At 36.5% G+C, this 17,750-nt stretch overlaps 1 protein-coding gene across 2 annotated transcripts in view; it reads right to left on the reverse strand.

The window, feature by feature from the left end:
* The window catches only part of efr3a (EFR3 homolog A (S. cerevisiae)), a 126,127-nt gene that overhangs the window by 6,314 nt on the left and 102,063 nt on the right, over positions 1-17,750 (reverse strand). For both annotated transcript variants that reach the window (XM_056391789.1, XM_056391788.1), the window contains 8 exons: positions 17,194-17,355; positions 14,258-14,389; positions 13,938-14,005; positions 12,146-12,273; positions 1,402-1,487; positions 1,148-1,196; positions 922-1,025; positions 777-826 (listed from right to left, as the gene is read on the reverse strand). In XM_056391789.1, coding sequence (XP_056247764.1) covers positions 777-826; positions 922-1,025; positions 1,148-1,196; positions 1,402-1,487; positions 12,146-12,273; positions 13,938-14,005; positions 14,258-14,389; positions 17,194-17,355 — 779 coding nt within the window. The remainder of the gene's footprint in view (positions 1-776; positions 827-921; positions 1,026-1,147; positions 1,197-1,401; positions 1,488-12,145; positions 12,274-13,937; positions 14,006-14,257; positions 14,390-17,193; positions 17,356-17,750) is intronic.

Below are 17,750 nucleotides of genomic sequence, written 5' to 3' on the forward strand. Positions count from 1 at the left end.
TTACCTGAGTCAGAAGAGTTTATCCTTTATTATGATGGTTATTTCAGTAAGTCTTAGTCTTAGTCTTAGTAGAGAGCATTCATTGTAGGTTGAGTTTTCAGGGGAATCACTGGTATAATAATGGCAAAATTAGCCTTTAACAACCACAGCATGTTCACATGTAGCAGGTTTAGCGGGTTAGAACAGGATTTGGTTTCTCTGAGTGTTTACCTGAAATCTGATATATTTTTATTGGATCACTCAGAAAACAGTCAGCCAATCAGAAGAGAGGCTCTGAGCATCCTCTCTTCTGATTGGCTCACTGACTGTTGTTACTAGAGCTTCAGAGAGAGGCCTGAGAGAGGAGATGTAAAACTACATTGAGATGGTTTTTGGTTCTTAAAACCACAAATATATCTTCTTATGGATCAACACTTTGAATAAAAGGAGGAGGAGGAGGAGAGGATGATATGGGACCTTTAATATATTCATGCTAACATTTTAGCACTGTAAGTTTTTAATATTAATCTTGAAAAGATTTTAATGTTGGCATAAATCTCATAACTGAGGCTGCTGGGAATTTGGTCATTAGTTTAAGAAGTAGGAAAATAACCCAGTTATTCTAAATCTACCTCTAAATCACATTTGACAAAGATGAGTAACGTTTTCAGTATTTATCATAGACACAGGAAGAGAACGTCTATTACTAGCTCCATGTTCAACTGAACGAGAAAATGTACAAACTAACAAATTAACAAATTAAATTGTAATTGTTATCAGAAAGATGAAAAACTCACCGAATTGTAAGTTCGAAGATTTGTGCCAGCCGGTCGTGCAACATATTCGCCTGAGGAAATACACCAAAGTAAAAATATGTTTCATACTGAGGTTTTATTCCTATATAATTATCTCGTTAACACTTAATTGGAGTGTTCTTTTTACCTTGGACTCGCAGTGAGCGGCGATCTCCTCAAACGGAGCTTTCTGGAACTTCTCCATCACCTGACGCCTCTTCTCCCGCTCCTGCTCCTCCAGACCGGTGGTGTCTGAAAACAGACACAGGTCAATTATACGTCAGGTAGTCCTCAATTCATTTATATTCAGGGAGACGAGTCCACAGGAAGGTGAGCAGAGTTGTGCCGTCTCAGAAACTTTTCTTTGATCTCACCTATAGCCTTCTTCAGGGTCTCGAATGTGATCTCCTCAGCCAGCTGAGACTGCGGGAAGATAAAAACACACAGGGATCAAACAGAGACCATCCTGAGAACACGACGGTTGAGCTGATCAAGTGCAAATGAGGAGAAAGGCTGAGCTGTCAACAGATGAGAGGATGACATATACTGTATAATACTGTATAATGTATCTTATTTTTCTATAATGGCCTTTTAAAGCCTTGAGTGCAGGTCACAGTGTTAGACCCACCTTGTCTGGAAGGCTGTTGGACACGATATCCATCCCGATGGAGACTGTGTCCACGAAGCTCTTCCTCCTACTCAGACGGTCTTCATCTGCAGGGCGACAGATGATTCATCAACTTCATATCCTGATACACTGTATATTCTCTGTACTGCAGGGGTGTCCAACACATGGCTCCCCCCCCCAGTTCTCGAGTAGCTCTCCCAAAGGTTCAGAGCATGTACAATGTATCTAATCCAAACACAACTAAATCAAATACACAGACTCTTTTTCACACTCCATTTCTCTCTCCTTCTCAATAAATCTAAATATATGTGTGTGTATATATGTCATATATCTAAATGAATAATAATAGCAACTAGAAAATTCCAGGGAAATTTTGAGTGCCACGGGGGCTACTGCCGGGATGAGTACATGATTTATTTCCAGTGTTCAAAAGTCACCCTGATCATATTCTGGTTTTGAGAAATGTCTTGATATAAAAGACTCTGATATAAAAAGGGAGAAATTTGGCAATACTGCGTTTTGACCATACATAACTTTACAGCTTTCAGCATGTGTTGTGTTTGTTAATTTGATTTAGTTGGTTAAATAACTGATGTTATTTAACTGATGTTATGTTATTTAACTGATGTTATTTAACCAAGTTAGCTAACGTAAACTAGCAAGATGGCCTTGGCTTCTGTCTTCTATGGGCTAGCAGTCAAGTCAATTGTCAAAAGTAAACATAAAATGGTGGATATGTCAAACTATGAGTTGAATTTCTGTAGAGAAAAGCCATGAAAATGTCAACATGAATTCTATGACTGTTTTTATGTCTTACTATACTATGACTTTTTATACCTTACTGTAATATAATGTTTTTATGCTTTATTATACTATGTCATTTTGATGCCATACTATGATATGATGTTTTTTGACGTTTTTATGCCTTACTATACTATGACAATTTTTGAAATTTTTATGCCTTGCTATACCATGACGTTTTGTGCCTTACTATATACTATGATGTTTTCATGCTTTGCTATAGTAGGAGCTTGTGTTGGGGCAGCATGGTGATACAATGGTTAGGACTGCTCCCCAAAACTGGGAAGGTCTTCGGTTCAAACCCTGTTTTGGGGCTTTACTATCCTATTTCGTTTGATATTTTTATGCCATACTTTATTGTGCAATTTTTTTGCATTTTTATGCCTTACTATACTATGATGTTTTCATGACATTTTATCATAAAAGGATGGTTCATAATATTTCACTGATAAATATACTATGATATATTTTATGCCTTGCTACATTTGTGATGCGGCAGCATGCTCATACAACGCTTAATACTATTGCCTCACGCTGAGAAGGTCAACGGTTCAAACCCTGGTTTTGGGCTTTACTATCCCGTGACATTTCTATGCCATACTATACTATGACGTTTTTTTGGCATTTTCATACTTACTATAATATGATATTTTATGCCTTACCATACGTTTTTATGAACTTCTATGCCTTTATATACTACGATGTTTTTATGAGATTTTATGCCATACTGTAGTATGACATTTTTTGACATTTTTATTCTAGTAGAGCATAAAAATGGCAAAAAACGTCAAAAATCCATCATTTTATATTAAGGCATAACATGTGATAAAAAGGTCATAGTATGGTAAGGAATAAAAGGACATAGTGTAATAAGGCTTGAAAATGCCAAAAGACGTCATAGTATAGTATGGCATAAAAATTTGAAAAAACGTCATATAATATTAAAGCATAAAATGTCATACAAAGGTCATAGTATGGTAAGGAATTAAATTACATAGAATAATAAGGCTTGAAAATGCCAAAAGAGGTCATAGTATAGTATTGCATAAAAATGTCAAAAAACGTCATAGTATAGTATGGCATAAAACGTCAAAAAAACGTCATATTATATTAAGGCATAAAATGTCATTAAAAGGTCACAGTATGGTAAGGAATTAAATTACACAGAATAATAAGGCTTGAAAATGCCAAAAGATGTCATAGTATAGTATGGCATAAAAATTTCAAAAAACGTCATAGTATAGTATGGCATTAAACGTCAAAAAAACATCATATTATATTAAGGCATAAAAGGTCATAAAAAGGTCCTAGTATGGTAAGGAATAAAAGGACATACTATAGTAAGGCTTGAAAATGTCAAAAAAACGTCATAGTATAGTATGGCATAAAACGTCAAAAAAACATCATATTATATTAAGGCATAAAAGGTCATAAAAAGGTCCTAGTATGGTAAGGAATAAAAGGACATACTATAGTAAGGCTTGAAAATGTCAAAAAAACGTCATAGTATAGTATGGCATTAAACGTCAAAAAAACATTGCATCGTATTAAGGCATAAAAGGTCATAAAAAGGTCATAGTATGGTAAGGAATAAAAGGACATACTATAGTAAGGCTTGAAAATGTCAAAAAAACGTCATAGTATAGTATGGCATAAAACGTCAAAAAAACATCATATTATATTAAGGCATAAAATGTCATTAAAAGGTCATAGTATGGTAAGGAATAAAAGGACATAGTGTAATAAGGCTTGAAAATGCCAAAAGACGTCATAGTATAGTATGGCATTAAACGTCAAAAAAAAATTGTATTATATTAAGGCATAAAATGTCATTAAAAGGTCATAGTATGGTAAGGAACAAAAGGACATAGTCTAATAAGGCTTAAAAATGCCAAAAGGCGTCTAAGTATAGTATGGCATAAAAATGTGAAAAAACGTCATATTATATTAAGGCATAACATGTCATAAAAAGGTCACAGTATGGTAAGGAATTAAATTACACAGAATAATAAGGCTTGAAAATGACTAAAGAGGTCATAGTATAGTATGGCATAAAAATGTGAAAAAACGTCATAGTATAGTATGGCATTAAACGTCAAAAAAACATTGCATCGTATTAAGGCATAAAAGGTCATAAAAAGGTCCTAGTATGGTAAGGAATAAAAGGACATACTATAGTAAGGCTTGAAAATGTCAAAAAAACGTCATAGTATAGTATGGCATTAAACGTCAAAAAAACATTGTATCGTATTAAGGCATAAAATGTCATTAAAAGGTCATAGTATGGTAAGGAATAAAAGGACATAGTGTAATAAGGCTTGAAAATGCCAAAAGACGTCATAGTATAGTATGGCATTAAACGTCAAAAAAACATTGTATTATATTAAGGCATAAAAGGTCATAAAAAGGTCCTAGTATGGTAAGGAATAAAAGGACATACTATAGTAAGGCTTGAAAATGTCAAAAAACGTCATAGTATAGTATGGCATAAAAATGTAAAAAAAACGTCATAGTATACTATGGCATAAAACGTCAAAAATTGTCATATTATATTAAGGCATAAAATGTCATAAAAAGGTCATAGTATGGTAAGGAACAAAAGGACATCGTCTAATAAGGCTTAAAAATGCCAAAAGGCGTCTAAGTATAGTATGGCATAAAAATGTGAAAAAACGTCATAGTATAGTATGGCATAAAAATGTGAAAAAACGTCATAGTATAGTATGGCATTAAACGTCAAAAAAACATTGTATTATATTAAGGCATAAAAGGTCATAAAAAGGTCCTAGTATGGTAAGGAATAAAAGGACATACTATAGTAAGGCTTGAAAATGTCAAAACACGTCATAGTATAGTATGGCACAAAACGTCACAGTATAGTAAGGCATTAAATGCCAAAAAAAAGTCATATTCTAGTAGAGGATAAAAATGGCAAAAAACGTCAAAAATCCATCATTTTATATTAAGGCATAAAATGTGATAAAAAGGTCATAGTATGGTAAGGAATAAAAGGACATACTATAGTAGGGCTTGAAAATGTCAAAAAAACGTCATAGTATAGTATGGCATAAAACGTCAAAAAAACATCATATTATATTAAGGCATAAAATGTCATTAAAAGGTCATAGTATGGTAAGGAATAAAAGGACATAGTGTAATAAGGCTTGAAAATGCCAAAAGACGTCATAGTATAGTATGGCATTAAACGTCAAAAAAACATTGTATTATATTAAGGCATAAAATGTCATTAAAAGGTCATAGTATGGTAAGGAACAAAAGGACATAGTCTAATAAGGCTTAAAAATGCCAAAAGGCGTCTAAGTATAGTATGGCATAAAAATGTGAAAAAACGTCATAGTATAGTATGGCATAAAACGTCAAAAAAACGTCATATTATATTAAGGCATAAAATGTCATAAAAAGGTCACAGTATGGTAAGGAATTAAATTACACAGAATAATAAGGCTTGAAAATGCCAAAAGAGGTCATAGTATAGTATGGCATAAAAATTTCAAAAAACGTCATAGTATAGTATGGCATTAAACGTCAAAAAAACATTGCATCGTATTAAGGCATAAAAGGTCATAAAAAGGTCCTAGTATGGTAAGGAATAAAAGGACATACTATAGTAAGGCTTAAAAATGTCAAAAAAACGTCATAGTATAGTATGGCATAAAACGTCAAAAAAACATCATATTATATTAAGGCATAAAAGGTCATAAAAAGGTCCTAGTATGGTAAGGAATAAAAGGACATACTATAGTAAGGCTTGAAAATGTCAAAAAAACGTCATAGTATAGTATGGCATTAAACGTCAAAAAAACATTGTATCGTATTAAGGCATAAAATGTCATTAAAAGGTCATAGTATGGTAAGGAATAAAAGGACATAGTGTAATAAGGCTTGAAAATGCCAAAAGACGTCATAGTATAGTATGGCATTAAACGTCAAAAAAACATTGTATTATATTAAGGCATAAAAGGTCATAAAAAGGTCCTAGTATGGTAAGGAATAAAAGGACATACTATAAGGCTTGAAAATGTCAAAAAACAAAAACGTCATAGTATAGTATGGCATAAAAATGTAAAAAAAACGTCATAGTATACTATGGCATAAAACGTCAAAAATTGTCATATTATATTAAGGCATAAAATGTCATAAAAAGGTCATAGTATGGTAAGGAGCAAAAGGACATCGTCTAATAAGGCTTAAAAATGCCAAAAGGCGTCTAAGTATAGTATGGCATAAAAATGTGAAAAAACGTCATAGTATAGTATGGCATTAAACGTCAAAAAAACATTGTATCGTATTAAGGCATAAAATGTGATAAAAAGGTCACAGTATGGTAAGGAATTAAATTACACAGAATAATAAGGCTTGAAAATGCCAAAAAAAAGTCATATTCTAGTAGAGCTTAAAAATGGCAAAAAAACGTCAAAAATCCATCATTTTATATTAAGGCATAAAATGTGATAAAAAGGTCATAGTATGGTAAGGAACAAAAGGACATACTGTAATAAGGCTTGAAAATGCCAAAAGACGTCATAGTATAGTATGGCATAAAACGTCAAAAATTGTCATATTATATTAAGGCATAAAATGTCATAAAAAGGTCCGAGTATGGTAAGGAATGAAAGGACATGCTATAGTAAGGCTTGAAAATGCCAAAAAACGTCATAGTATAGTATGGCATAAAACATCAAAAAAACATCATATAATATTAAAGCATAAAATGTCATACAAAGGTCATAGTATGGTAAGGAATTAAATTACATAGAATAATAAGGCTTGAAAATGCCAAAAGAGGTCATAGTATAGTATTGCATAAAACGTCAAAAAAACATCATATTATTTAAGGCATAAAATGTCATAAAAAGTTCATAGTATGGTAAGGAATAAAAGGACATACTGTAATAAGGCTTGAAAATGCCAAAAGACGTCATAGTATAGTATGGCATTAAACGTCAAAAAAAACATTGTATTATATTAAGGCATAAAAGGTCATAAAAAGGTCATAGTATGGTAAGGAACAAAAGGACATAGTCTAATAAGGCTTAAAAATGCCAAAAGGCGTCTAAGTATAGTATGGCATAAAACGTCAAAAAAACGTCATATTATATTAAGGCATAACATGTCATAAAAAGGTCACAGTATGGTAAGGAATTAAATTACACAGAATAATAAGGCTTAAAAATGCCAAAACACGTCATAGTATAGTATGGCATAATTTGTCAACGAAACATAATAATATATGAAGGCATTAAAGAATATACTATAATACGGCATCAAGATGCCAAAAAACATCAATAGTCATAGTATAGTATGGCATAAAAAGTAAAAAAAAAAACATTGTATTATATTAAGGCATAAAATGTCACAAAAAGGTCCGAGTATGGTAAGGAATGAAAGGACATGCTATAGTAAGGCTTGAAAATGCCAAAAAACGTCATAGTATAGTATGGCATAAAACGTCAAAAAAACGTCATATTATATTAAGGCATAAAATGTCATACAAAGGTCATAGTATGGTAAGGAATTAAATTACACAGAATAATAAGGCTTGAAAATGCCAAAAGAGGTCATAGTATAGTATGGCATAAAAATGTGAAAAAACGTCATAGTATATTATGGCATAAAACGTCATAGTATATTAAGGTATAAAAATGTATAATGTTTACTATAATGTTTTTTGACATTTTTGTACCTTAGTATACTATGAATAATTTTTAGCATTTTTATGCCTTACTATACTGTGACGTTTTGTGCCTGACTATACTATGACGTTTTTTGCCATTTTTATGCCTTATTATACTATGACGTTTTTTGAAATTTTATACTATACTATGACGTTTTTCCATCCATACCTTCAGCTGTAACACAGCCAAAATGAAAAGTAAAGAAAATGTCCAAAAAAGGACAGAGGGTTAATAAATCCCATGAACCGCTATTTAAATTACCACTATTATGTTTTTTTCTGTGCTAAATTTAACATTACTGGGGAGGAGAGCAACGCGACTAGAAGTGACAGCGAGAGAGGGCTAGTAGCTTCTCCTCTCCTCTGTCTCAGCGGAGACCGTCACAACTTCATTCACTCTATTAACAAAACAAAAAAAAAACCAACGAAGGAAGCTACATTTTATGAATCCCAACAACTATGTCTACATTTTCAGAAAGAATTATTTGTCTCCTTTTTACGGTTTGGCCGCGAGCTCGAGTTAAAAATAAAAATAAAGGTTATTTTTTACTGCTCCACGCACTCTAGCCAACTGACTCTTTCACTCTAACTTTGAAGAAAAAGTGATTTGCACTCCTCCTTTGAGTGCTCACAGTTTGAAAAGTTTACATGTTATGTAAAAACAGTTCCTATCTTTTTGAGAGAGCAGAAGTTTTCCTCCGTTTTATAGTTTGAATCACATTTCTACATGCAGGTATGAGAGAGCTGGGTGACTCAGCAAAAAGGTGCAATTTTGTAGAAAAAAGGTGGGTTTCTAAAGAAAATTCCGATGCATTTCTAATGCATTATTTTTTCCCAGTTTTTTGGGAATAACTTTGGGAAAAATTGGAATTTTAACACCAAAAGTCATAGCACCCCTTTCGGGATCAAGACGCACGTTTTGATGTATATATTACCGGGGTTTTCGCCCCGAGGCACTCCTCTCAGCTATTCTAGCTGCAGAGGAGTGCCTCGAAGCTGAGCACCCGTGGCACTAATAACAAAAAGCTGTCAGTTGTTCTCTGTGGTAGTGTATGCCATCATGTTATGTTGTTATTTTATGTTATCTTAGGTTACATCCTGTTTCGTTATCTTATGTTTCGTTATCACTATTTTTTGTTTGATATCCAGCCCTAAATAGTTGTATGAACAATAACAAATGAAGACACCTGTGATTCCGGGTGAACATACACCAGCTATCATTAAAGCTTGTAATTAATGTACTGTTAACTCAAAGGCTCAGTGCACCAATAGGAACTGGACCAGAGGAGCTCACAGTCTCCTGTAAATCCACCTAAACACACAGTGTCAGTAAAACCTACGTTTCAAATAGCTCAGACAGTCTAACAGTGCACCAAGAAAACACACGACAAGATTTTGTAGACGTAAAGGAGGAAGTATTGTAGCGTGGTGTTAAAAGATGGTCAGGGCACAGTGCTCACACAGACTGCTGTTAACACTCATGTCCCACCAACAGTCAGTGTTTGTTCCTTGAAACTTTCCAGACAATCTTTCTCCGGCAGCTACTGTCTCAACCCGAGGACCGACACAGAGTCAAGGTCAGAGACAGGAGGGAGAAACAGGAAACAGCAGCACTTTCTAACTGTTGTTCGTGTGAGTCACAGTGACCTTTGTTTTGCACTTTGAACAGGTACGACTCAGCAGCCTGAACTAAAGGCTCTAATGAGGAAACTGATCTGAATAGACAAAAGGTTAGAGAGAGAGAGAGTCTTTTGACATTTGGCTCACACTCTTATCTATAATACAAAATTCCACCAGAATTATCTTTCATTTTAAGATAATAAAATATCTAATATAATAGAAAGTTGAACACCGAGAAACACAAACAGCTAAAAGCCTCCAACATGGCCACCAGAAGCAAATGCGCTCGTGTCTGCAAAGAGTACCAGCGTCTGACAGGTGTTGATGATGTGCTGGCTGAAGATGTAGAAGCCAGTGAGAAGGTTAGTTATTGTCACGGTGCCTGTGGTCACTTAAGATGCAGCATGTGGACAATTATTTGCTTCTAAAAATTCTGAAAAAACATTAAAGGAATAGCAGGCTAACTAGCGTAGCCGCTAACTACACAACAAGTTATGGCAGCTTAATGTGTTAAAATGAACTCTCTACATTAACATTATGAACAACAATAAACACAACCTACTACAAGATTCATAATCTACACAGGTCATCTACTTGTAGTTCATGTACTCACCATAACATGTCCAAATGCAATGCAAGCAAAACAGTGGCAATAATGATTAAACCAACTGATTTAATACATGAAGTCTACAGCTAAGAAAACAGATAAAACAACAAGACATACTAACAAGCTACAACAATTTATCTACAGCTGGTGGGTCAGCTACGGCTCTTGGATGGTTCCCTGGACAGGTGTTGTACGTTGGTGGCTGCTGGGTCACTCAGTGGCAAAGCATCTAAGCTGCCAGGGTTGTGGGTTCTACTTCCTATTACGATAACTGGTACAAAATAAAGCATCTTAAGGTTCCAGATCTCAGCTTTTTCGCTGCATAGCTGGAGCTGCTACAGTCCATGTCATGGTCTCTCAAACTTATCTACTGACTAAAGACTCTTTACTGGTCTCAAGAATTTCATGGCACAGGCGAATTATAAAGCCGAAAAGGTTTTTATATTAATATAAGTATGGCACAGTATGGAGCTCCAAAATGATGACAGAAAAATCCTGACAAGCTGCATGTTTCAGGGAGGTTTGTCATAAGTCGTCAAGAGGAAAGTCGTCATCTTGCAGCTCCTCCAAGGTGCACATAGCAAAAAGATTAAAAAACACCTGCCAATGCCTTTATTAAAATGTTGAACATTGTCTGTCTGCAGTCTAAACCCAGCCGCCATGACAGGAGACCGGTCTAAAGCTCTACTCTGGATGGTTACCTCTGGACGTCTGCTTGCACCTGTGGAGGATTTTTCCTACTGTGTAAAGCACTGTGTTGGATGAGAGCATGACAGAGGGAAGAAAACAGATGCACACAAAGACGAGTCAGTTAACACACTGTTCTCTCACTCTCTTTGATTTTGGTTAATTCACTTTATTTGAGGAGAATGAAACCATCTCTTCTCGCTTTTGGGTGTTTATGGATTTCCAAAGCTCGATTTTCAAAAATGAAAGAAACCGAATCTTGAGGATTAACTGTTCCTAGAGAGGCGACTACTTTTGTCCATGAAACCAAACTGAGGTCCGTGTTGTTCTGATGTGAAATATCGACATTGACGCCGACAGCCTTCAGTGTAATAAAGCTGATCAGACAATAGTTTTTTTTTTTTTTTTTAAGTTTATTTTGTGTTCACTGAACAACTCCTTAAGCTGATAATCCTTCAAAGCCCTTTTGGATAAATCTTCACTCAGAGTGCCAACAGTTCTGGGGGGGCAGCGAGAGTTTAAAACGAGGGGAAATAAAAATGTCACAGTTTATAAAAGCACAACAATCCCCAAGTTAAATCCTTTAATCTGACTTTTTAACCTCCTAACAGCTCAATGTCACTCTGAAGTATTAAAGTTTTTTTAAATTTAGAAAAATGCATCTCATGTTTCAAAAACCTTTATTTAAGATATATAATGTTTATAGTTACTGAAATATTCACCATGTTGCTTATGGCTGCACAAAAGCTAGGTCTCATTTCAGGGCTGCCTCTGTCAAAGGACGAGTAGTAGTCTGCAGGAGACGAAAGACGCATTTCTCGGCTGCATTTGAAGGAACCTTAAAAGTGGGACAGCCTCGTCCCTTGTTCATCAAGAGATACTTTTCCCCAGAGTTCAGCCTGACATGTTTCAGGAAATGGTGGAATTTCCACTTTAATTTATAACAACGTTTGAGCGATAACTGTCTGCACAACATGAGCTTGAAAAGACGAGTCAGGCAAAAGAAGGTTAAACAAGAGAAAGAATCTGCCAGTGAGGAAAAACAAGTGCTACTTGTTTCAACTGTCTTTACATTATTAGAAATAAACACGATCTGATTAAATATTTCAGGAAAACTGCACATGAAAAAGTGCATCTGTGTTAAAACTCACAGTCGCCTAGTGATTGAAATAAATATCATGTGATAGCGACAACAGTTCGCTTACAGGGACCTGAATCGCCTCTACTTCTCTCAGTAGAGATATATCAATGAAAATATTTTCATTTAATTCAAGGCTCCAGCGAAGAGCCTGTAAAGCTGTGCTATCAGTGTGGTGCCACCTGGCCACTCGTACCTGTGACTTGGGGGATGTAGGGGATGGAGAGTCTGTCTGCGTTGTATCCCGGTCCTGCCAGACACTCGGCCATGTCGGAGGTCTGGAAGTACAGCAGTCTGTCCTCCTTGTCCAGAGATTCAGGGAGTCTGAGGAGGAGGAAGGAGAAGGATGAGTCTTTGGTCTTGATGCAGGAAGTTTCCTCTTTGTCAGTCACACTCTCTGTCACTGAACACTGAAACTCAGCACAGGTAAACCAGCTTGTGTTCATGGTACCCTCTGAGAATCATGACAGTCAGTGATACAGGTACAGATACTGCTCTCCTCAGATCCTCATGGTACATAGTAAACCAGTTTACTGACACAGTTCAGCTGTAACACACAGCTAAGTGCTGATGTTAGTAAGTGAATGAATTTTAAACAGGACACAGTGGAACTGATCTTGATAAATAATAAAGAGATTTAAGGGATTAGCAGAACGTTCCAAACAGCCTCAACATTTTTATCTCTCCTTTGGCTTCGAGCCGTCACGTCTTCACTAGAGTTTAAGTCTCCCCTCGGGCATTTCAGAACACTCACCTATACATCAGAGATATTTTTGTTTTCACAGACATGAGAACTACAATGGTGGAGGAAGAATGACTCAGATCTCAACTGGAGAACATTTGGAATAAGGAGGTCTAACAAGCGAGACTCAGACTCTCCGCGAGCTGTTTGAGAAACAACCTTTTTTTCCACACTTGTTAAAAGACAGATAACAAGCTGACATTTCTATATGAGAGGAGAGAGAAGCCTCATCTATTATACAACACTGAGGGTTCAGAGAGTCTGAGGGAAGTTTAAGAAGAAAAAACTTAAAATAGATTGTGATGATTGTGTATCTGAGGACGACTGTTCATGTTGGGCTGACATGATCACTCCAACAAACCGGAGCTGTTCAGTGCTGATGCTGACACCTTATGAGTCTCAGGTATGATAAACTACTTTGAAGATGACAAGAATATTTTTCTACAAAACTTTTTTTTTTCACTGAACAAAAGAAGCCAAAGTTTAATTCTGTCTGAAGAGAAAAACCAGAAACCAGAATTACCACCTCACAGTTATATCCCTCCGCCAAGTCGCAGGAAACATGGTCACCATCTCTCCTTCCTGAGTTACAGTGTTAAATAAGAGGCTAGAAGAGTGTTTGAAGAACATTATGATGTCACAGGGAAGTTGACCTTTGACCCTTTGGATATAAAATGTCATCACTTAATTTTGTTCAATTGAGTTAAATTGTGACATACTTAGCATATTTGTGAGTTATGGCCAAAAACATGTTTGTTTTGTGAGGTCACAGTGACCTTGAACTTTGACCTTTGACCACAAACATCCAATCAGTTCATTTTGAGTCCAAGTGAATGTTTGTGAGAACTCGAGAACATAATGCGTCTGGCTCTGGCTGTCGCCGGCGCGCAGCTTAATAAAATAGAGTCTAATATTAGCAACGTTTCTGAATCTAACGAGGAACTATTTAATTAAAGAATTAGTAAACATGATGGAGAATATGAGCAGACATTAGATTTACTGTCAATTTTCTGTACTTGACATGGCTCATTATACTGAGACCTTTCTGTTTGAAACAAAGGAAGTATTGAAATTTGAGTCAGCTCTAAGATTCTGGTGATTTTATAGTTTGTGGGGTCGTTAGAGAGGATTTGTTCTGTGGTAATGATTTTCTACCCTTGACATGAAAGTACTTGTTAAGCTCTGAGGAGCCTGAACTCAACCAATCAGATTACAGGAATATGGACTAACTAGTCTTGACACTTACGGACACTTGTCTCTGAAGATGTGCTCTGGGAGGAGGTACGGAGCGTCCATGTTCCTCAGCTCGATAACCTGGAAACAGCACGTGGTATTCAGTTGGAACCATTTTATATAATAACTACAACAACAGATCCAAATGAAAACAGCGGTGCATCATCTGCACGTTAACAAACTTCAAGTCTACAAAGCAAGAGCACGGTTCAAAGTGTTTGAGATTTTTGAGATCGTACAACAATGATGCAACATCCATCAAGACAACCTCACAGATCAGTGATGTACAGTCAGGTAACCAGACAGTGACATTAGAACGAGCCAATGACCCACCTTGCTGACGTGCTGACAGAACGGGGGGTTGGCGATCATCTGGCTCAGGAAGTTGAGGTACGCCGCCACCAGTGCATTGACGCCACAGCGAATAATCATTGGCATGTTCTCCTCATTGGCCAGAACCATGTCCTGCACAAACCAGGGACACTTTAGCCAACACATTAACAAGAAGACATTTACTAGTTACACCATCATTATGTGGAGATTTTTATTCATACCAATGGTGTGATACCAAATGACACCAAGAGGCATCACTTGGTCATTTGATGAGTTTGTGACTTTAAAATCTTCTCAGTGTTGTTACATTTCTTGTTGGTCACTGAGAAACTATAATCACATCACCTCTTTGGTAACATCAGTTAAATTCAGACATTTTCACTTGTTCTTTATGACACAGATCAAAGTGGAGAGAGATTCAAACCAAAGAGCCACTAAACCAATATTCCAGAAGAATGACCTTTACCAAAATAACAAAGGGATTATATGGTGCATTCAAAGAAAAAAAAGCTTTACTAGTTTGACTATATTCTTAGGGATTATAACATTTTTAAAACCCGTCTATGAACTTTGACACAGTGCATCAACAGTAAACTGGGAGGAAACTTCATGATGGGGAGCAGAGGAGGATTTGCTGCTTTTCCTTGGAGGTTGGACTGCTGACTGTGCGTTTAAAGAGCTCCTCTTTAACAATCAAGCTTTCATAATTTTTCTCATTTCATAGATTTACAGAAGCCCTGAACAGCAGGATCATTTCTATCTGGCCAGGATACATTTTCTAATTTGCTTTATCTCTATATACAACCTTTTTCTTCTGGTCAGAAAAATATATTATATTATAATTAACAAATCACCACAGAAACACATTGCAGACATGCAGTGCATCATATCCAGCCCTCTGTGCTTGCTTGTGTCACCTCGAGGTTGTTACCGTGACAACGACCTTTTGTACTGACAGTGTGAAAACACAATCAAACGGCAGATACTCCTTCCTGCGACCTCTGAGGATCCAGAGGAAATCTTCCTGCACTCTGTAAACCCTGTGCATGGATTATGATACCAGTGAAAATATGAGGTGCTGAGGTGTGTGTGTGTGTGTGTGTGTGTGTAAATGTTTGATCTTCTTGAGAAATAATATATGAACCTGTCTGAGAACATCTGTTGCTCTCTGGGCCCTATATCTTAATCTGTGAGACTCCAGAGGGTTGAAGATGTTCCCAGTGCAGGTAAACACACTACTACAAAGGTCTGTGTGTATGTGTGTGTGTGTGTGTGTGTGTGTGTGTGTGTGTGTGTGTGTGTGTGTGTGTCTGTATTTGCTTCTCTTCTCCAACATTGTGACATTTTGATGATAAGATCTCAGCGTGATACACAAACGAGCAGCTGGTGTGTGTGTCGGAGGTTTCTAACGACATTAAGGACTTGAGACGGAGATGACGACAACAACCGCAGCATAGCTACACAAATATGACACCTGACACTGTGAATACATCATCATCACATCAAGGGTGCTTGAAGTTGAGCTTGAAGGGTAATTGAACTTGTTCCTTCACTGGATTATCTGACAGCCGGAGTCACTGGTCACGAGTTGCAAAATGAGCTAAAGAGCTGGAGTCAAGTGGAAACATTCAACTTTTACATTTTATCTTTCCTTTATTCAGCATTTTCCCATTTATTCTTTCTTTGATGTCATACCCCCATCTTTCCCTTCTTTCCCTCATTGTTTCTATTTATTTTTCTGTGCATTATTTTCTTTCGTCAACTTTTCGTTCTACTGCTCGTTACTGGTTTAGTTTTACTTCAGTTTGACTTTTACTTCTAATGAGCTACACTGCTGTACTTCTTTTATTTTAAGGTTAAAGCTCCATATTTTCCTCTTGAAGTTTTGATCCATAAGAAGATATATTATATATAGATATATATATATATATATATATAAGAACCAAAAACCATCTCAGTGTAGTTTCTCATCTCCCCTCTCGGACTTCACAGGTCGGTGAGCCAATCACAAGAGAGGAGGCTCTGAGCCTGACACCAAATCCTGCAAGGTTGGATGGTGGATCCAGGTGGGCGGGGCTTGGGGCATGGCTGAGAGCAGTGTCCTTTGTTGTGACATCACAAAGTTCCAGAAGTCCTGATGGCTAATTTTAAGGCTCAGTTTCTGAATACAGGCTGTGTGCATTTCTCTGTGGACTGAGGCTTTGATACTTTCACAGTATTAATATAGAACCTAGACCTGATCTATAATCAAACAACACATGGACATCTACCTTTAGACTATATGGGACCTTTAAAGTTCAGAGACTTCTTCCAATCCAATGAAATCACATCTTCTTTTACATTTATATAACACATATTCTAGTGAGTTTTTTTTTTTTTTTTTTGGTATTTAGCTGTGTTCCCTGTAGTACAGAAGCCCTGAAAAGAAAGTTTTTTGTTTTTTTTCTGGGAGGAAGGGAAGGAAGGAAAGAAGAAAGAAAGAAAGAAAGAAAGAAAGAAAGAAAGAAAGAAAGAAAGAAAGAAAACCTTTTTGACCCTTTTGTATTTTTTTTTCACCTGCTTCTCAGCGGTTGCTTTCATAGATGTAAAAAAAAAAAAAAAAAAAAAAAAAAAACCATAAAAAATGATCCTGGCAACAAACAAAAAGATTGCCAGTGTGTAACCCTGATTAGAGCTCTTAAAGGAATAGAAATGTGATCACCTACAGTTTAAAGAAAACTGACCAACTACATCTTCTGAGGAAGATTATGTGATATGTTTGAAAGCTCCAGAAGAGTTGCTCAACAGACTCTATGGTGCCATTGTTCGGTGAACTTGTGTTTCCAGATTTGATAGATTAAACAAGATTTATCGGTTTTCTCATTGCGACAACAGCTCTGCAGAATTTCAAACTCTCTAATAAAAACAGCCCAAAATCAAGAAGTCATTGGTTTTACCTGCAGAGCGACAGAGAGCCGGATGAGGTCGATGACCACCTCCTCGTTGGCCAGCTCAATAGTCAGAATGGCCAGGGTGGTGAAGAGCAGCTCAAAGTTTTTATGGACGTTATCCTCTTCCTTACAGCCCAGGTAGATGTGGCGGTAGAGCTGCTGGCCGTGCTGGACATCACACAGGAAACAGAGGAGAGAGGAAACAAAGACAGTCTTTAAAGCTGCAGTTTTACATCCAGCAACTCATCATTTTACCTGATTATTTTATTATCAAATTATTATTATAATCAAGCTGGTGAGGGTTGGTGTGAAAACTACATTCCCAGTCTGGGTGAGAACAGCCTGAGGTTGAGTTTGGTCATCGTGCGTCCTTCCTGAGTCGTCTGACTGTTGGAGAGGGACCAACGAATCCCGTCCTCTGATTTCAGGGTTTCTTCTTCAGCTTCATCCACCGGTGGGTTTCTGGTTTGTCCCTACGACAACCAACTCTGACATTCCCATCACAGCTTCGGAGCAACGCTGGCTTTGAACGTGACCAAGAAAAAAATCTGTCCGGGGGGTGG

Source organism: Seriola aureovittata, chromosome 12 (genome assembly GCF_021018895.1).
Source record: "Seriola aureovittata isolate HTS-2021-v1 ecotype China chromosome 12, ASM2101889v1, whole genome shotgun sequence".
NCBI lineage: Eukaryota > Metazoa > Chordata > Actinopteri > Carangiformes > Carangidae > Seriola > Seriola aureovittata.